The sequence below is a fragment of the Rattus norvegicus genome, chromosome 16 (assembly GCF_036323735.1).
Source record: "Rattus norvegicus strain BN/NHsdMcwi chromosome 16, GRCr8, whole genome shotgun sequence".
NCBI lineage: Eukaryota > Metazoa > Chordata > Mammalia > Rodentia > Muridae > Rattus > Rattus norvegicus.
Window position 1 is genome coordinate 8,903,889 of NC_086034.1, and position 21,164 is coordinate 8,925,052.

At 38.8% G+C, this 21,164-nt stretch overlaps 1 protein-coding gene across 10 annotated transcripts in view; it reads left to right on the forward strand.

Annotated features, from left to right (window-relative positions):
- Ptpn20 (protein tyrosine phosphatase, non-receptor type 20) overlaps nt 1–21,164 on the forward strand; it is a 64,210-nt gene that overhangs the window by 12,061 nt on the left and 30,985 nt on the right. For 7 of the 10 annotated variants that reach the window (XM_006252765.5, XM_006252767.5, XM_063275364.1 and 4 more), the window contains 3 exons: nt 1,675–1,769; nt 5,699–5,796; nt 8,177–8,295. In XM_006252765.5, coding sequence (XP_006252827.1) covers nt 1,675–1,769; nt 5,699–5,796; nt 8,177–8,295 — 312 coding nt within the window. Of the gene's footprint in view, nt 1–1,674; nt 1,770–5,698; nt 5,797–8,176; nt 8,296–21,164 lie in introns of those variants that run through there. The other 3 variants (XM_039094470.2, XM_039094471.2, XM_063275363.1) reach the window with 2 other exon arrangements.

Sequence of the window (21,164 nt, forward strand, 5' to 3'; positions counted from 1 at the left end):
TATTTTTATGTCCATGTATTTAGGGATGGCCACTTGGGGTTAGGTAATCTGTCAGAGAGCTCGTCTCTGGAGAAGACTGTTTCTCCTTCTCAGTGACAGTATTGTTCTTCATCTAAGGCTGAGGCCGTCACGACACCAGTTTCATTTAGGCATCAATGTTGAGATTTCATGGATGCAACTATAGCGACCTGTCTTTCATATCTAGAGACACCATCTAGCATGAGCTATCCTGATTATCTGCCTCTTGCTGTCTTTCACCTTCCTCTTTCACAATGTTCTCTGCGCCTTAGGTGTGTGTATGGTTGTATTGGACAAACTGCAGTTCGGCAACCTGAACTCACTTATCCTCAGCATTATGACCAAATGACCAAATGCTGGTCTCTGTAGTAGCTTTAATCTGCTGCAAAAAGAAGCTTCTTTGGTGAGGGGTAAGAGCTACACTTACCTGTGGGCATAGGAGTCATATTCAGAAGTTAGAAATTGTATTAGTTCAGGAAAATGGCAGTAGGAGCTTCTCTTCCAGTCTTTGCCTCTGTATCCATGAGTGATTGTCTAGGTGCACCGTGCCGGGCACGAGAGACTACCTTTTTCTTTTTTGTTTATTCTTGTCCCCCTTGAGAAATATCAGTTGACAGTCAAAATGTGGATTTATTTCTGTGCTGTAGACTTTGTTCTGTTAGCCTGTGTGTATGTTTTTATGCTGATAGCATACTATTTTGATTGTAATAGCTATCTATAGCTCTGTAAAGTCCTTTGAAATCAGGAAGTGTGATGGATTTAGCTTTTTCTTCTTGCTTAAGATTGCTTGGTCTTTTCAGGATCCCTTGTAATTATTGCCTTAGAGGGGCAAGCCAAGCTCTCCTTCAGGTCCCCTTTTGTGCTCAGACAGACCAGGTGGCCCCTCCCTTTCTCTTGGTGATTTACTTAGCAGATGAATTATTCTCAGCTTTCCCCTTTTAGTATAGACAAGCTATGGACTACATATTGGTAATTATAGCTTTTATTGTAAGTACACAGGGTCGGCAAGCTTGACATAGGGTGTCTGGATGTTTTTCTATTGCTGTATCATTTTCCAGAATACCAGCAGTATGCTCTTAAACTATAAAACCCACCAGCAGTTGTGGAATCATGGCAAAAATAAATGTTATTAATTTGATGTAAAATTGCTGCTCTGGGTTTCTTATTATTTTTATTTCTCAGATGTCTAGGGTTATTTTGCTGTATTTGTTTTAGCTCAATCTTTTTGGGATATTGTCTCTCTAGAATGTATCCCTGACTGTCCTGGAACTCACTGTGTAGAACAGGCTAGCCATAACTCACAGATATCCTCCTGCTGCATGGACTCTGCAATACAGAATAATTTTCTTTTATAGCTCTCAATATGTAGGTTCTGTAGGCTGTTACTTAAAATTTCCCTGAAGAATATTGTATTAAAAATATGGCAATAAGAAAAAAACGGAATTGCTTAGAAATCAGCTTCATAAGTATAATGTTAGGAAACAAAATACTCTTTGATGTTGACTTTTCAAGGCAGAGGGAAGAAATTAACATATGAGAAAAACACAGATGATTTGAAAAGTAGGTGAGAAACTTTCACTAGCTTGACTTCTCACTGGGACTTCAGTTTCCCTTAGTGCTTCTCATTTGATCAAGTCTTTGTTTCTTTTTGCTCAGGAAGAGATAATGATGAACATGAGGGTGACTCAGATGACCTGAATCTCCAGAAGTCTTTGCCTTCATCAAGTCAGCAAAAGACACCTACAAAACCGGTAAACCAAAGGGGCGGGCTTTCTGCTAACTGCTGCTGGTAGTTCTTAGACCAGGAAGATAAGTATATATTTACTTTTCTTACTACAGTTACTTCTGATTTAACAAGAATACTTCTGATAATACAAATGACCAAAATAGGAATTGAAAAGATTGGAGGGTCTTGTTTTTGCCAATCTAAAGGAAACTTCTTTCATTGCTACTCTAGAAATTTTACTTGTTTTGACATTCATGCTATTTTGTGTTACTGACAGGTACAAAATAAAAAATCTCATGAAGTGTGAAGAACACTTAGATATATTGATGATGTTTTTTATTGATAAAAACCATATGGTACAATGTCTTCAAATTATGGAAAGGCAAGCTTGTAAGTAATCCTTAGCATACACCATCTTTTAGAAGCTGCTCAGGGATACAGTCAAGATGGGAAGTATTATTTAAGCTTGTAGGTGCTTTGTGCAGGGCCTTGAAGGAGAGCTGAGGCTTGTGTTTCTCATATAACCCCCTCCCTCAGCTGGGATCCATGTCTGTAGCATGCCCAGGTGCCTTTTCTTTTCCCCTTCTCCAGTCAGCTGGAGCTTGGGGACTTAGATGCTGCTGCTCCAACCACTTCCATTTCCTAGAGGGTACAACAAGAAAGTCTGTCCCTGAGCAAGTGCTGCTCTTCTCAGCTCCCTGACGAACTGTCTCTAAGACTGGCAAGAGAGCTGCTAGCGGTGATGTAGCTTGACTGTAGTCTCCTGGAGTCTTGTCTACACTTCTGTTATATGTGTGGTAGACATGTCAAGGTCATCACCACAACTGGCTTGGAATCTCTAGCTTAGGGTCATGAATGACCGTTAGTCCTCAGAATGATTGTTTTCTTCAATAAAGATGATTTGAAAGCGAGCAACCTCACAGAATGTCTCCAGGAGCTTTCTTTTTATTAGCACATCTTAACTATAGAGAGTAATGGGTTCATTATGTCATTTTCATGCACTCATAGACTGTATTTTGATCATGTCCTATCCCTAGGCCTTTTTTCCCTAGTTGGAAGCTTAGCTGGACGGGATGTTTCCGAGGCCCCGTTCTCTTTGTTTCAGGGCAGACTGGGTATCTCCTGAACAGCTCTGGTCTCCTCAGCAGTTAGTCTCTCTTCTCCATTCTGTGGGGCAGCGTCATGTTTACTGGTGCTTTTTTTCCCCTCCAAAGTGTATGTTTGTATTTTCCTCTGCCCCACATGCTCTTTTTCTTTATAGACATATGTAAAAGTAGTCACTAATAACCATTCCACAGGTTCAGTGCATACAGACGTGGAATTTCCTGTCTGTGCAGATTGGCCTGGATGCTGAGTTGAAGGGTGCCATGCCTGAGTCATGCCCAGGGGCAGCGTTCTACATTGCTGTATTTTCTAGCTCTTGTATTCTTGATGCCTGTCTATGCCTGTGTTCCCCAAGCCACACCGTGATAGAAATCTCCATTCATGTTTATCCAACAGTAACTTGCTTTTAACACGTCAGTCTATTGGGAGTCTCTGGTGTTTTTACTGCCTATTACAGAACGAAGCTTCCTTGACCAAGCACAGCAGTATATAGGGATAAGCTAATATACGGGAATGAAGAGTTAGTGAGAAGGTAATTTGATGAACACATTGTATACATTAATCCAAACAGTAGCTGTAGCTTCCCTACTAGGATCTAGGACATTTCCAGCCTAAGGCTTTTGACCATATTTATGAAATATGATTTGCTCCCGTGGAATAGGCCTTAGTTCTAATCAGGTAGTTAGCTACCCCCAGGACAGACATGCCACTGTTGTACCTGTGGACAGACAGTCTTTGCTGACGAGTCAGAAGTATAGCCTGCAGTGTCTGTGGCCCAGCAGGATTACTGATGGCATCTCCCACATCCACCCTTCACACTTGCTCAGCCCTGTGAGCACAAGCCAGCAGGCAGCCCCCATCTCAGTCAGAGCTGGGTTTCTGTGTGCAGTACAAACGGTCTTCAGCAGGAGGATTAACGTCATCGCGTTGTAGTGAGCAACCGACCACAGCAGCACTCGCCTGTGCTGCTTTGGGTTTAGGAATGCCTCTGAGTAACAACCTGTGGGAAACAGCCCAGGCCTGGCACTGGAGTCCTCATCCAGTAGCTGTGATTTCTGGGATCATTGTTAGCCACACATACAGAGTAGTTCTGATGATTTGAAATTAGCTTTATGTAACCTTATTTGGTTCCCGTGTATATTTTATTTTAAAACAGTGTCTCCTTATTAGCATAGGCTGACTCTGAACTCATGATTCTCCTGCCTCCCTCTCCTACATCCTAGAATTGTAAGCATGTACCACCATGTTCAACTTGGTTCCTTTATAAATTGGAATACATTTTATGATTCAGTTTTTGTTTATTTTGTCAAGATTTACGGCATTGTAGGAAAAGTTTTGATATGTTTTCCGCTTCTAAGTCGTATCTCAGAGCATTCCTGGATGGCTGCTGGAGTATGTAAGGGGAGATTAACTCGCTTTACCAGAATTTACTTGTATTTCATAAGACAGCTCGATACTGAAACTACTTGCTTTCCTTTTGAGTATGATGTCGCTTAGGAATTGTGTTATTTATAGACTTGTAAATTTGAACTGGAAAATGGTTAAATTTTTGTCTGTTTCTCATTTTTAGCTGTGAAGAAACTGAGGCCTAGGAAGGTGAAGTAATTGGGCCGTGACTATATGGCTCTTCCATAGCAGAGAAAAGACCTTGCTCCTAATATAACTGTGTTCACTTTATCTAGCACGGGTATAGAGTGAAAAACTTAGGCTCCTCAGAAAAAAAATTACCTAACCTTTTCTTCATTTTGTTGTTACTTTGATTCTTTGAGCAATCTCCAAAAGGCCCGCTGTCTTGATATAGATTGTGTTTCTCTTCTTCTTATTGATTGTTAGCTAAGCTCAGTTCACAGCCAGAGACCTGATAGAGCCTTCAGTTTGAATTGTATCCATGTAGAAGAGTTGCTGAATACTTAACTGGATTTTGATTGTGAAATTTTCAAAACATTTTTAGAGATTTATTTATTTTATGTATGTATTTTGCCTACATATACATATCTCAGAGATCGATCTATCTATCTATCTATCTATCTATCTATCTATCTATCTATCTATCTATCTATCTATCTATCGTTATCCATGTGCGTGCCTTGTATCCATGGATGATATTTAATTTTTAATATTTAAGATAGTATTTAATCCCCTAGAATCAAACTAGAGTTATAGATGGTTGTGAGCTGCCAGATGGGTGCTGGGAGCTGAACCTGGGTCGTTTGAAAGAACAACAGTTGTTCGTAAGCCCTGAGCCATCCTACAGCTGCTAGAATAATTTGCCTCTTTAAAAATGAAGTTGTATTGATTTTGAAGTGTGATTTGAAAAGTGTCTTTATGTGACTTTTATCCTGTAATTAATTAAATTCAGTGTTGTCTGCCAGTGAGGCAGGTACAATACAGAATGTTGTCAGTCACTGAAAGAAGAGCGGCCGTCTTCCCTTAGCGGTGCAAGATCTCATAGCGAAGACACCTGTAAAATTACTGCATGTAGATGGCAGACGTCCTAAAGTAAAGATAAACGTGTGCTAAGAACAACTTTATACTCACAGCAAGTAGGATGTCATAAGCACTCACAGAAATTTCTTTTTAGCTCGTAGTAATAAGCAACATTTTCCAAACAGCCAATTTTTATTGGCTTTAGATAACTTGACTGTTTCAAGTTTATTAGTTGTATTTACATAGAACTCTATACTCTATTTTGAAAAATCGGGGAATATTTGCTAAGTCTGTACATTTCAAGTGTCTTTTTATCATTAAAAATTTTATTACTCATACGATTGTACTGTACCAATCATATTTCTTTTAACTATATTTTCCTAAAATTGTGCCTATAATTTGTTTTCTTTCTCATGTCTATAGGTTTTTGGGAATAAAGTGAATTCAGAGAGTGTAAAAACCTCCCACCATATGTCATTCTCGAATAAGTATGACCTTGTTTTTCCAGAGCCTGTAGAAAGGTAAACACCGTATTTACCCAGTGCTCTCTGTTTGGCCTCTGCACATGCCTGCTCCTCTAAATGGACGTGGTGCTAAAGAACCTCAATATCTGATTGTTTTTTCATGATGCAATTCTTTCTAAACATTATTTATCTTTCTTAGGATAGGATATTAATAAGAAAAATAATTTCTCAAAAGATGTACTATCTTTATTATCTCAGTAGATACCAAACTTTTGTGTAAATGTGTGTAGAGCTCTGGAAGGAGACAGTGTTTTAGAAGTAACATAAAGCTCAGTGCACATTTAGATTCCTTAAACTGTTTATCTGTTTTTATTAAATAGATAAAAATTTTATTTTTAATTAATGGTACCAGTAGAATGGTAAATTCTTAGTACTGTGTCTGAAGAAAAACAAAAGGACAGGAGTTTTCTAAAACTTTCTTGTCAAATGTCTAATTTTAGGTATTGTATATTAAATCAAAACCTGTTTGACTAGGGTGTATTTCTAGAGAGATTTACTAATAACATTGGCTATATTCATTAAAATACTACTCTAAAACAATGTAAATATTTTTACATGTGTGTCTGTGTAAAATGTATGTGTATCACATTCACAAGTGCATTAAAGGAACAAAAATATAATAGTGATTCCAAGGTATTTTGAGGCCACATTGTCTGGTGAGCCTATATATACCATTGCCATTCAGATCTTAGTTTAATTAGGCAAACAGACATAAAAAGACATGGTTTCACAGTGAATATTATATAGTCAAAATGCAAAGACTATGCTATAGAAAGTTTATAACTATTTACAGAAAAGTTTTTCACAAACTTAAAAAACTTTAAAAGATTTCATTTTTAATTATGAGTATCTGTGCATGTGTGCATGTGTATCTGTCCTTAGGTGTGCAGGTCCATGGTGATCACAGGTGTCAGATCCTCTGAGGTTGGAATTGGAGGTGGGTGTGAGTACTAGGAAGCAAACTTAGGTCTTCTACAAGAGCACTAAGCACTTTTAACTGCCATCTCTCCAGCCCCTCGTAAGCCTTTTGGAAAAAGATATAATTCTGGATTTAGAATTTAAGTAAATAGAAACCTAGCAGGTAAAAAGAGGGGAGAAAATTTCAGATGTGAGAGATGTTTGAGAAAAGTAAGGGCTTGTGAAGATATCTTACTAATGGCAAGAGTTGTGTCAAGAATGAAATGATGTGTGTGGGTTGGGATAACAGAAAGCTGGAGAAGAAGAGATTTAAAACTAAAGATCTAGTGTTGGCTGGAGTGAAGGAACTCAGGATGTGTGGCTCTAAGCCTTTATATTTTTGTCTATTAAAATTAAAATGAAGCAGTTATATTTGCAGTCCATTCCTCTGACAGTCTGCCTGTCCTCTGTCCTATACTTTATGCCAACCCCTACCTTGAAAGTTACTGAAGGAGAAAGGAGGATGGTTTAGAAAGGTAGGAATGCACATCGATCATATGTTTACAATGGCTCCAAAGATGAGGAGGGGATCGTAAATAATGAAAATGGCCTTCAGAACCAAAGAAAAGACATGGCTAAAGCATGAAGTACAAGTCAAAGATCACTGGAACGATGGTGAAAGTAGGCAGCTATCATACCGTTTGGTGCAGCCAAGGGTCTTTTCTGTGTGGCCTTATAACCATAGTTCATTTTAGGAAGAACTTTTCTAGACATTGAGAATTAAGTCCAGATGTGAAACGAGGAAGATTTGCTAAGTGAGACTGCAAACGAAAGTGTAGGAGCCAAGTGCACAGACAGTTAACTCAGTAGTGAGAGGTCGGGGAGGGAACAGGAAACGAGTATAGTCACTTAAAAACTTGTTAACACTTGTTAGCTCGACAGATGGAGAATCGAATACTTTAGGATATGGAAGAAAATGTAGATAATGAGTTATTGGAAAACAGACAAATCAGAGTTGGATTAATTCCGAACAGGAAGCAGATACAGAGTGATGAGGAAGGTTAATATACTCTGAACAAAAGTTAACCTTAAGTTCTGGTTTGCACCTTCTAGGAGGAAGGAAGGTAATTCTACCCGACTACATGAGGGATGGCTGCAGTGAGCTCAGGGACGGTGATGGCGGCTGTCTGAGGACAGAGCGGTGGCTTCTAGCTTGCTCTGAGAGTCCCAGCTGTGCCCTTACTTGTTGTCCCAGCTCAGGGAGGACAGGATGGATAGGTGCACTGGTCCCAGGTTTTCAAGTCCAGCGCAGGAGGGCAGATGATCAGGTGTTAAGTTTAGAGTTCCCTGGGAGGGAGCAGGTTACACATGGCAAGAGTAGCCATACTCGGCTGGAATGGAATGAAGGTGGCTCTCTGTTGAGCAATGAGGTTATTAGAGATTCTTCTCTAAATGTACAAGTTATGTGTTTTTCTTCTAGTGACAATGATGAGACATTGTGGGATGTCAGAGACCTGTCCCACAGAAACAGGTGGAGCAGTGTGGATCCGGAGTCCGCAGGGCCATCAAAGACTGTCTCCACAGTGCTTTCTGAAAGTAGTAAGCGCTCAGATATTTTTAATAAGAAATGAATGAAAGAGATATGTAAAGAAAATTTAAATGTGGAAATACATTTTTAAGAATTTATATATACTTTTTCTTATATTAAGTTTTTATTTTCAATTTTTTTAAAAGTTAGTATTTAAAGAAATGGATTTTATTAAGCATTTTCATAATGTTTTTACATCCTCCTCTCTGCTACTGGGATTTCCAACCCTGATAAGTCCATATAAAAAACATATAATCCAGTTGTTATAATTATAAGCTATAAGCCTAGATTGGGCAGATATTACACTATACTAATTTATTCCTCATCTGTAAGACCTCTTTGTTACTTGAGGTTCTGGTCCATCATGGCTTCCTCCTCTTTTTTAGCCCCCTCTCCTTCTTGTGTCTCCTTCTCATGCTCTTCTGCCTCTCTACCTGCACCCACTCTCAAGCCTTCAGTTCCCACCTTTTCCCTCCAATGCCTAATCACAGGCTCTGACCTCGATAGAGCAGCCAGAACAGGGAGAAGGTTCACTGAGGTCCCCTGAGCAGACAGGCGCTGCTTGCAGGGAGCGTCCCTTCATGAAGAAGCGGAGTTAGCATCAGAAGACAGACAGCACCTCCTTATTGTCCTCCTGCTTTCCTTGAACCTACTCTGCTGATTCCCCTTTCTCCTTCACCAATAGTCCTGGTTCTGCTTTCAGGCCATATCTACTCTGTTACCTCATCTGCCTCTCAAAATCTCTTCTTTCCCATTCCCTTTTCTTGACCTGTACATACATACTTTAAAAATAAATACACTATTTATTTCATATTTATGAGATCTATTTCTACCCTCGCATCCATTTTATTTTTTCCCAGTCCACCCCCATCTCTCTCCTAGGTCAGAGGCAGTTCTGTTGTGAGAGGTTTCTTGTCCCCACTCAGTAATAAGAGGTTTGTAACAGTGTTGGCCCATTGTAAAGGTGGGCCCAGCACTGTTTCTTTCCCATCCACTTGGAGTACAGTCTTAATTGGACCCTCTTTTCCTACCTGCAGTTGGTCCTCAGTTCCTACAATAGTATTTGCTATAGTTCTGTCTATCGTGAAGACTGGTTTTGTGGGAGCTCGATCCTACTCAGGTGTTATTTATTTTCCATAGTGGTAAAAGCTCCCGTTTTCTGAGGCTATACTACTTGGGAAATGATCCTTTCCGTCCTGTCACATACCCCAGGTTTTCCAATGAGACCTGTTAGATATCTGGGACACTGAGTCCAACTGTGCTCTTGACTTCTTAGGATTCTGTATTATCACACCGGCCCATATCAGTTGTCAGTTCACTGCTTGTGTCTGAGTGTTCACTTCCATGTGTGCAGCTCTTGGTTTCTCTCTTTCCCACTAGCTACCATAAGTGAGATAGTGTTCCAGTTCTCACACTCTTTAGAGGACTCAGCCTTGGACTTCAGATCCTCAGTCGCTCTGCCCTCAGCTGTCTGATAGTTCAGCAAAAGGACAACTTCTTTGGTTTAGCAGCTCATATATATAATAACATGAGTTATATTAGTGATAGCTTTCCATATCTGAAGGAAAAGTAGAACTTTTAATATGACTATAGAATATGAATATATTCCTTTGTAAACATTGTTTTCAAAACAAATAGTTTTGCATATATCAGCTTTTTCAGCCTTGAAGAATAGTAATTAACACCCCATTGTATGACTGCACTGTAATCCATACTATTGATTTCTTGTTGGATTTATAGATGTTTTGATAAATATTATTGAGGCTGACAGTTTAGGAATAATGCTCTTAGATTGAATTTAAAAACCAGAAGGTGTTACTCAGGTCTGCACTAGTGTAACAACAGCATAACCCTGCAAACTCAGTTCAGTGCCTGGACAAGCACAAGATATCCAGAATAAAAATAAGGTACCCAGAAGTTTTAAAAGGAAAGGGGTGGTATTGTGAGCCATAGAAAGAGCACACACTTACATCCTATATATCTGGGACTGTTCTTATTAGTTCTGCCAGCATTCAGACAGAGTGACCTTTTTTGCTTTGTTATGAACGCTAAGTGACAGCTCATGTTTGTGGGGCATGAAATTTGTTTCTTTTCACCAAGAACTTTCATGTCTGATTCTCAACAAACCAAGGGATACTTGAGAGAAATATTTTATTTCTAAGTACACACCTTCTCAGTTTCAGTGTAGACTAAGAAGAGTTGGCTATTAGAGGCCTTAATGACAGAATTAATGTCCTCAGAATGTAAAGAATTACATGTTAACAAGTAAAGGACAACCAATAGAAAATGGGTTAAAGACATTAACAGGCACATTACAGAAGAGAAATAGGAAAAAGTGTTTTAATCTAGTTGTAAATCAGGAAAATGAAAATTCAGTAACAATGAAATAATTATATAAACTATAATGAACAGTATGAACTGACTGGTTTTAAAATACCAAATGTGTTAGGAGTCCATCCTCACAAGCATGTGCCATGGGTGAATGGTTTTCAGTTGTACACAGTGCATTTATAATCTTTGCCCAGAAGAGGAAGTAATTCTGTTTTTGATCTTTTCTAACTTACATTCCCTTTACTATCTTGTAAAGGAGAAAGATAGTTTATTTTTATCATGTATTCATATTGAAGAGAGAGAAAGTCTTATACCTATTATATTTGTGCTGAATATGCCCTCAATAATGATTTTCTCTTTTCTTTCACATCAGCAAGCATTTCATTTGATTGTGGCATGTATGTGCTTGTGTAGTTGAACCCAATTAAATATTTAAATTGATCCAGTAGTTGTGGTGCATTCCTCACTACCGGCCCCAGTGTTCTGGGTTCCTAAATGAAAGACACACACAGACACAGACACACAGACACACACACACACAGACACACACACACAGACACACACACAGACACACACAGACACACACACATACACACATACACAGACACACATACACAGACACACACACAGACATACACACATACAGACACACACACATACACACACAGACACACACAGACACACACACATACACACATACACACACAGACACACAGACACACACACATACACACATACACACACACACACACACACACACACACACACACACAACACACACAGAGCCTTTATATTTTGATATGCCTAGAATAGCTCAATGGCTGGGCCACTTCCTAAACTCCACATGACTAGCCCACCTCCCTCCAATATTCCCAGTTAGATCTATATTCTGTCTTTGCTGCTCTCTTGGGGCCCCTCTTCCCTGGTTGTACATAATGGCAGTTATGCTTTCTGTCCCACAGCTTCTCAAGCAGAGCATCTTTCCTCGCCTTCTTATGACATGGCGGATCTCCTTCCCCTTCCTCTTTCCTCTCTGTCCCTAACCCAGGAATCCTAAACATCCCACCCCTGTCTGCCCTTCCCAGCCCTTGGCTGCTGGCAACGTTATTTACCAATCAGAACGTGGGACAGGGCACCCCAGTGTCTTACATGCTGACGTGTAGATTCTCATTGTCACACAAACAATTTTGGGGACCCAAATTAACATTATATAAGTAGCATTCAGCTAAACCCACTACATTCCCCCTTTTGTCCATTTAAAAAGGCTCTTTTCTCTCAGATAAACGTTGAACATAATTATAACAATTATGCAAATTGTAAATATGATATGTGCCTCTAACATCCAGTCTACCATATTTGGCAGTTTAGATAAATTATTCTATCATCTATCCTAACTTAGAGTTTGCAATTCTGTATGTGGATTGTTGATTTTAACTTGTACTACCATCTGAAAACCATCCTTTCAAATTAGATAATCTTCCTTAATGATAAACAACATAAGTTTGATTATGAGACTATAACTAGTCTTCAATCCCACCAGAGATCTGAGAATAAATTAAATATTACCTGAATATGTAGGAAGCCCAAAAATATAGCTTCAAAATCTTAAACAATTTGTAGAGACAGCTGGCTGCCTGGACAGTCCCCATATTACTTATAATGTTGGAACATCTGTCTTTGCCTTCTGGCCCAGAACCATTTGACAAATCTTAAGTGAAGCAGAAATTATGAAGGACTATCTTGTCTTGTCTTGGCAGAGCTAAGCTGTTGACTATCCCACATCGTGTGTTCTTTCCTAAACAGTATTTTTTGTCTGCAGATGAATTAGGGAAACTCTTGCCCAGTGGCTACCTTGCCACAATTGTAGCAACTCCATATGAGGTACTGATACTCAGTATCTTCTTTGAAGTGGGATGGGGGTACGGATCAGGAGCAGACGTGCCTTTGAGTCGAAAAAAATCTATTAGTAATGAGATGTTTTTAAATGCCACATTTGTGGATTTCTGATGCTTTGGAAGACTCTCTAACTATATAAAGTATATCTGAACTGTTAAACCTTGACTACTCTTAGCTATTTCCATTTGAATAATGTTGGAAACACCTTACTATAATTAAATAAGAATCTAATATGACGATGAGTTTATTATCTGGCCCATAACTCGCATTACTTAATCATCCTAAACAGTTTGTAATGGCAGCTATAGAAGGACTGCGGCTAAGCCTTGTGTTCTTAAATGAGTTGCATAGGCACGATGCCTATCTGAGAGTAACAATACTAATTTTAAACTTTGCATCAATATATAAAAATTTATGCTAATGAAAACCTTAACCCTGTAACAGTATATAAATTCTGTACCAGTGTAAGAAAATACAATATCAATTCTATATCAAAATGTATAAAGATTTCTACCAATATAAGATCATGGCTATAAAATGTTTTAAGAATAAATTTAGTAATCCATTTTCATTATCTAATTTTTTTATAATATTACTCTATCTTCCTTTTTTCCTTTCTTTCTTCCCTTTTCATAAGAAATGATAGAGAAGAGGAAAGACAAGACAGAAGTCCCTAAGTCTAAGCTCTCTATTTAGTTTCCTCCCTATGACCCTATGAATTATGACCATCTCCAAATTATGCCTTAAAATGATAACCTATCTGTAATTTATAAAATAACCAAAACCAGAAACCCAAACCCAAGGAATCAGAATGACAACTCTCCATTGTTGCCTTGTGCTGAATTGGGGAGGTGAATTTTTTTAAGGTGTGGGAAAGGGAAGAGAAATTGGCAAAATTATTTAGACTTAAGAAAGCTAGCTTTAGCACTTGTTATCCAGTCTCTGTATGCCTAGAAAGTTCAGGGCTTGACTGAAGCTCTGACTGGATCCATCGGGAAGGCTGGATGTATAGAGGTCATGGGGAATCACCAGGTATTCCTGAAGCTATTGTGGAGGCAAGTCTCTGGCAGCAGCATCAGGTAAGGTGAAATCAGGCAGAGCTGGAAGAGCAGGTCATTTCAGTGTCCCTGAGGATGAATCTTGCCAGAGCTTCATCCTTATGTTTCATTCTTACACTATAAATCTTACAACCAAATTTTTATGACTATAAATATATTTGTATGGATTGTAATGTGCACAGATCAGTTAAGGATGAATTTTTTGCTCCTTGTTTGAGCAGGTTAAAGAACTGTCTTTTTTATGACTTAATTTGATCAGTAACCAATTGTGATAAATCCTTTATAGGGCGTGATGAGTCTTAAGGATTCCATAACCAACATGATTTATTGGTAATTTTAACTGAAGTTTTGGCTAGAGATATTTTTGTCTGAGACAGTTTCGTCCTGTTCCCTTGTGGAACAATCAGCAAATCCTGTTACCTGTCCTGTTTGCTCATCTTGAATTTTTCTTTCTTGTCTGTAGCCAATATCTTCAGGGGTCTTCCCCATCCTATCTGGTCCATAGCACTTTGGAAGGGGTCCACAGCCTTTTCTTTCCTGTTAACACAAAAACAGAGCCTCTCTCGCAAAACAGTATGTCCTTTGTCTGGTAACCTGAAATCCATGGGTTCAAAATAGCAGCCTTTGTTTCTCTTGACTGCTACATTGTGCCTCTCTCCAGAGGACCAGCAATATTAATACCACCAAACTTAAATCCACCTCACCTTGACAGTCAAAACAACTAAGCAGTTAAGGCAATCTTAAACAATTACTATTGTCTGTTGAGACAGGGTTCCTTCCCCATCTCCTGCCTTTGTTCCTTGTTTGTTTTTGAGATCAAAGGCCTATATTTATTCATCTATGCATACTTTAAAAATTAAGCAATTTCCATTTATTCTTCCCTTCTGTGGATCTCGATACCTCTGTAGGTATGTATATGTATATCACCTTTCTCTTCATATGGATTGAATTAATATCCTTTCCTATTTAACTTCAATTAAATTCCCTTCTATTTACTGTATAAACCCAGATGTAAATGCTTGTCACTGAGCAGACTCGGGTTTTTCTACCCTCCCCCTTTATCTGCCACTCATGTGGTTTTCTGTGCTCACTACACTAGCTAGTTAACAATACTAATGAGAAGGAAGAGTGGACACCTTTGCTAAGAGTCTCCACTTTGGTCAAGAAATAACTCTAGGATAATGCTTAGTACTATCTTGTTAATGCTATTCTTCAGTTTGAAGAATTATCATATGAAGACATATCCATTGTAAACACTCATGCACCAAATCATGGGGTCCCTGATTTCATGAAACAATATTGAAGGACTTGAAAGACCACAACTTTTTGAATAAGACCCCAAAGGGACTCTGTGCAAAACTGGTTACCTGCAAAGAATAGAATTAGGTCTGTTATCACTCGTCCTGAACAATACTAAGTTTAAACTGCATTAAGGACCTTAAGTTAAAACCTGAAAGGCTGAACCAGTAACAGGGAATACTAATAGATAGGAATTTGAGAACAGAACCCTAATAGCACAGAAAATAGACTCAAGAATTCACAAATGTGCTTAAATGAAATAAGAGCCTTCTGTGTACAAAGGGATCCAGAATGAAGCAATGACCTACAGATTGGGAGAGAATCTTTGCCAGCTTCACTTCAGACAAGCTGTTAGCATTTAAACTATGCAAAGAAATCCATATATATATCATCACAAAGAAGATGCTGAAAAGGTGTGGAAAAGAGGAATCCTTACTCATTGTTGGTGGGAGTGTAAACTGGGGCAGCTACTTGAGAAATCTGCAATTTCTAAAAAACTAAAAGTATCACTAACCTATGAACTAGGAGACTACACAAGAGGTGTTTGTCCATGTTGACGGATGTTCTATTCTCAATGTTAAGGAAGTAGAATCAGCATAGTTGTGGCCATTAACAGATGAGTATATAATACAAATGTAATACAAATACACAATAAAAATTACTCAATTATTTAATTCATAGGAAAAAACATAAGGATTGGAAACAGTTTCATTAAACAGGGTAATCCAGACTTAAAAAACAAGTGCCACATTTTCCTTCTTGTAATGGATCTCAACTTTTAACATTGTTTTCTGGGCGAATTTCTTGAAACACTTTTATGTTTTCTTGAAGTAAATAATTTTGTAATTTAATGTCAGACATTGAAGCATTTGGTCCATTTGGAGGTTTACACAATTACAATGCCATCCTCTGCTACATATGTGGCTGGAGTCATAGGTCCCTCCATGTGTACCCGTTAGTTGGTGGTTTGGTCCCTGGGAGCTCTGGTGGGGTCTGATTGGTTGATATTGATGTTCTTCCTGTGGTGTTGCAAACCCCTTCAGCTCCTTCAGTCTTTTCTCTAACTCCTCCATTGGGGTTCCTTGTTCAGTCCGATGGTTATCTGCAACCATCCTCATCTGTGTGAGTAGGGCTCTGTCAAAGCCTCTCAGGAGTCACCCATTATGGCTCCTGTCAGCAAACACTTCTTGGCATCAACAATAGTGACTGGGTTTGGTGCCTGCATATGGAATGGATCCCCAGGTGGGGCAATCTCTGGATGACCTTTACTTCAGTCCCTGCTCCACGCTGTGTCCCTGTATTTCCTCTCGTGAGTATTTTATTCTCCTTTCTAAGAAGGACTGAAGCATCTACATTTTAGTCTTCCTTCTTCATGGACTTCTTAAGATCTGTGAATTTTTTCTTAGGTATTCCAAGCTTTTGGGATAATATCCACTTACCAATGAGTGCATACCATGTGTGTTGTTTTGTGACTGGGTTACCTCACTCAGGATGATATTTTCTAGTTCCATCCATTTGCCTATGAATTTCATGAAGTCATTGTTTTTGATAGCTGAGTAATATTCCATTGTGTGGATGTACCACATTTTCTGTATCCATTCCTCTGTTGAAGGGCATCTGGGTTCTTTCCAGCTTCTGGCTATTATAAATAAGGCTGCTATGAACATAGTGGAGCACGTGTCCTTGTTATATGCTGGAGCATCTTTTGGATATATGCCCAAGAGAGGTATAGCTGGGTCCTCAGGTACTATGTTCAGTTTGCTAAGGAACTGCCAGACTGATTTCCAGAGTGGCTGTACCAGCTTGCAGTCCCACCAACAATGGAGGAGTGTTCCTCATTCTCCACATCCTCTCCAGCATCTGCTGTCACCTGAGTTTTAATCTTAGCCATTCTCTCTGGTGTGAGGTGGAATCTCAGGGTTGTTTTGATTTGCATTTCCTGATGACTAAGGATGTTGAACATTTCTTTAGGTGCTTCTCAGCCATTCAATATTCCTCAGCTGAGAATTCTTTGCTTAGTTCTGTACTCCATTTTTAATAGGGTTATTTGACTCTCTGGAGTCAAATAAAATAAAATGAAATCTTCTTGATTTCATTATATGTATTAAATATTAGCCCTCTGTGGTATGTAGGATTGGTAAAGATCTTTTCCCAATCTGTTGGTTACCATTTTGTCCTAATGACAGAGTCCTTTGCCTTACAGAAGCTTTGCAATTTTATGAGGTCCCATTTGTCGATTCTTGATCTTACAGCATAAGCCACTGATATTCTGTTCAAGAAAATTTCCCCAGTGCCCATTTGTTCGAGTATCTTCCCCACTTTTTCTTCTATTAGTTTGAGTGTATCTGGTTTTATGTGGAGGTCTTTAATCTACTTGGACTTGAGCTTTGTACAGGGTGATAAGAATGGATTGATTTGCATTCTTCTACATGCTGATCTCTAGTTGCAAATGAAGCATACCTGTGTTTAGGTATGGACCTTGAATCCTGATCTATCTAAGATTTTATCATGAAGGGGTGTTGAATTTTGTCAAATGCTTTCTCAGCATCTAATGAAATAATCATGTATTTTATATTTCTTTGATTTTGTTTATATAGTGTTACATTGATGGATTTCTGTATATTGAACCATCCATCCATTCCTGAGATGAAGCCTACTTGATCATGGTGAATGACTGTTTCGATGTGTTCTTGGATTTTGTTTGTGAGAATTTTATTGAGTATTTTTACATCGATATTCATAAGGGAAATTATTCTGAATTTCACTTTTTTTGTTGGGCCTTTGTGTAGTTTAGGTATAAGCATAATTGTGGCTTCAAAGAACCAATTGGATAGTGTTCCTTCTGTTTCTATTTTGTGGAATAGTTTGGAAAGTACTGGTATTAGGTATTCTATGAAGGTCTGATAGAATTCTGCACTGAACCCATCTGGTCCTGGACTTGTTTTGGTTGGGAGACTTTTAATGATTTATTTACTATTTATTTATGAGTTATGGGACTGTTTTAGGTGGATTTTTTGATCCCGATTTAACTTTGATACCTGATATTTATCTAGAAAACTGTCCATTTCCTCCAGATTTTCCAGTTGTATTGATACATGCTTTTGTAGTAGGATCTGATAATTTTTTGTTTCCTCAGTTTCTGTTGTTATGTCTCCCTTTTCATTTTTGATTTTGTTCATTTGAATATTGTCTCTGTATCCTTGTTTAGTCTGGCTAATGGTTTATCTGTCTAGTTGACTTTTTTCCAAGAACCAGCTCCTGCTTTTGTGGATTCTTTGTATAGTTTTTTTTTTCTATTTGGTTGATCTCAGCTCTGAGTTTGATTATTTCCTGCCATCTACTCCTTTGGGTGTATTTGCTTCTTTTTTTCTATAGCTTTCAGGTGTGCTGTCAAGCTGCTAGTGTAGGCTCTCTCCAATTTCTTTTTGGAGGCACTCAGAGCTATGAGTTTTCCTCTTAGCACTGCTTTCATTGATTTCCGTAAGTGTTGGTATGTTGTACCTTCATTTTCATTAAATTGTAAATCGTCTTTAATTTCTTTATTTCTTCCTTGTCCCAAGTTGTCATTGTGTAGACACAGCTTCCATGTGTACGTGGGCTTTCTGTTGTTTTTGTTACTGTGGACCAGCCTTAGTCCATGGTGATCTTATAGAATGCATGAGGTTACTTCAATCTTCTTGTATCTGTTGAGGACTGTTTTGTGTCCAATTATATGGTCAATTTTTGAGAAGGTAACATGAGGTACTGAGAAGAAGGTATATTCTTTTATTTTAAGGATGAAATGTTCTATAAATGTCTGTTAAATCCATTTGGTTCATAATTTCCATTAGATTCACTGTGTCTTTGTTTAATTTCTGTTTCCATGATCTGTCTGTTGATGACCGTGGGGTTTTGAAGTCTCCTACTATTATTGTGTGTGGTGCAATGTATGTTTTGAGCTTTAGTAAAATATCTTTTATGAATGTGGTTGCCCCTTCATTTGGAGCATAGATGTTCATGATTGCTAGTTCATCTTGGTAGGTTTTTTCTTTGATGATTATTAAGTCTCCTTCCTAATCTTTTTGATAACTTTTGGTTGAAAGTTGATTTTATTTGAAATTAGAATATTTACTTCAGCTTGTTTCTTTGGACCATTTGCTTGGAAAAAATTTTCCCAGCCTCTTATTCTTAGGTAGTGTATGTCTTTGTCACTGAGGTGTGTTTCTTGTATGCAGCAAAATGCTGTGTCCTGTTTACATATCCAGTCTGTTAGTCTGTGTCTTTTTATTGGGGAATTGAGTGCATTAATGTTAAGAGATATAAGTATCAGTGATTGTTTCCTGTCATTTTCATTGTTAGAGTGGAATTATGTTTGTGTGTCTTTCTTCTTTTCGGTTTGTTGCAAGGAGATTACTTTCTTGCTTTTTCTAAGATATAGTTTCTCTCCTTGTGTTGGAGTTTTCCATCTATTATCGTTTGTAGGGCTGGATTTGTGGAAAAATATTATGCAGACTTGGTTTTGTCATGGAATATCTTGGTTTCTCCATCTATGTTAATTGAGAGTGTTGCTGAATATAGTAAACTAGGCTGGCATGTGTGTTCTCTTAGGGTCTGTATGATATCTGTCCAGGATCTTCCTGCTTTCATAGTCTCTGGTGAGAAGTCTGGTATAAATCTGATAGGTCTGCCTTTATATGTTACTTGACCTTTTCCCTTACTGCAGTTAATTTTTTTGCTTTGTTTTGTGTATTTGGTGTTTTGATTATTATGTGGTGGGAGGAATTTCTTTTCTGGTCCAATATCTTTGGAGTTCTTTGTGCTTCTAGTATATTTATGAGCATCCATTTTTTTTTTAGGTTAGGGAAGTTTTCTTCTATAATTTTGTTGAAGATATTTATTGGCCCTTTTTCTTCACTCTCTTCTATACCTATTATCCTTAGGTTTGATCTTCTCATTGTGTCCTGAATTTCCTGGATGTTTTGGGTTAGGGGTTTTTTGCTTTTTGCATTTTCTTTGACTTTGTGTCAATGTTTTCTACGGTATCTATTGCCCCTGAGATTCTCTCTTCAGTCTCCTGTATTCTGTTGGTGATGCTTGTGTCTAAGACTCCTGATCTCTTTCCTAGGTTTTCTATCTCCAGTGTTGTCTCCCTTTGTGAATTCTTCTTTCTTTATTGTTTCTATTTCCATTTTTAGATCCTGGATAGTTTTGTTCAATTCCTTCTTCACCTGTTCGTTTGAGTTTTCCTGTAATTCTTTAAGGGCTTCTACTTGTTTACCTGTGTTCTCCTGTATTTCTTTAAGGGAGTTATGTATGTCCTTCTTAAAGTACTCTAACTTCATCATGAGATGTGATTTTTAAATCAGAATCGTACTTTTCTGGTGTCTTGGGGTATCCAGGACTTGCTATAGTGGGAGAACTGGGTTCTGATGATGCCAAGTAGCCTTGGTTTCTGTTGCTTAGGTTCTTGAACTTGCCTCTCACCATCTGGTTATCGCTGATGCTGTCTCTAACTGGAGTTTGTCCCTCTTGTAGGCCTGTGAGCCTGTGATCTTTGGAGTGAGAGTGCTCCTGGGAGACCAACTTTCTCTGGGTAGCTTTTGGGTCTGGAGTGCTGTGGGATATATATAAACCCAGCTCTGGCAAGGATGGAGACTGGAAGCGTCCTGTCCTAGGCCACCCTGGGGCTCCCCCTCCTTGTGCTCTCCCAGCATGTCTCTCCTTGTACAGTCAGTAAAGAGAAAGTGGGGTTCTACATGTGGGCTGAGGGCTTAGGAGGGAAAGTGCTCCTGCCAGACTTGCAGGCAAGTTTTGTATCCAATGGCTATAGAACAGCCCCAGCTCTGGGCGCAGGTGGAGACCGGAAGGGGAGAAACTATTTTTTTTCTAGTGTGTGCTTTGAGAATTTAAAATAAAATTAAAATTACATTTATTTTTTTTACAGTCCTGTCATTGCCCCCTTCCTGGTCTGTCCTACCAAAGCTCCTCATTCCATTCCTCTTTCCCCCGTCTCTAAGAGACGATGTCTCCCCAACCCCTGCCAGACTTCCCCAATCCCTGGGGCCTCAAATCTCTCTAGAGTTAGGCTTCTCTTCTCCCACTGAGACCAGACCAGGCAGTTTTCTGCTGTATATGTGTTCTGAACCGGCAGACCAGCTCATGTATGCTTCCTGATTGGAATAAATGGAAATATACAACCTCGGGGGGATGGTGTGGGAGGTGAGGGGACCCTCTAGAAAGTACCAGAGACTTGGGAGGTGAGAGACTCCCAGGACTCAAGGTGAGGAGCCTTAGATGAAATGCCCAGCAGTGGGGAG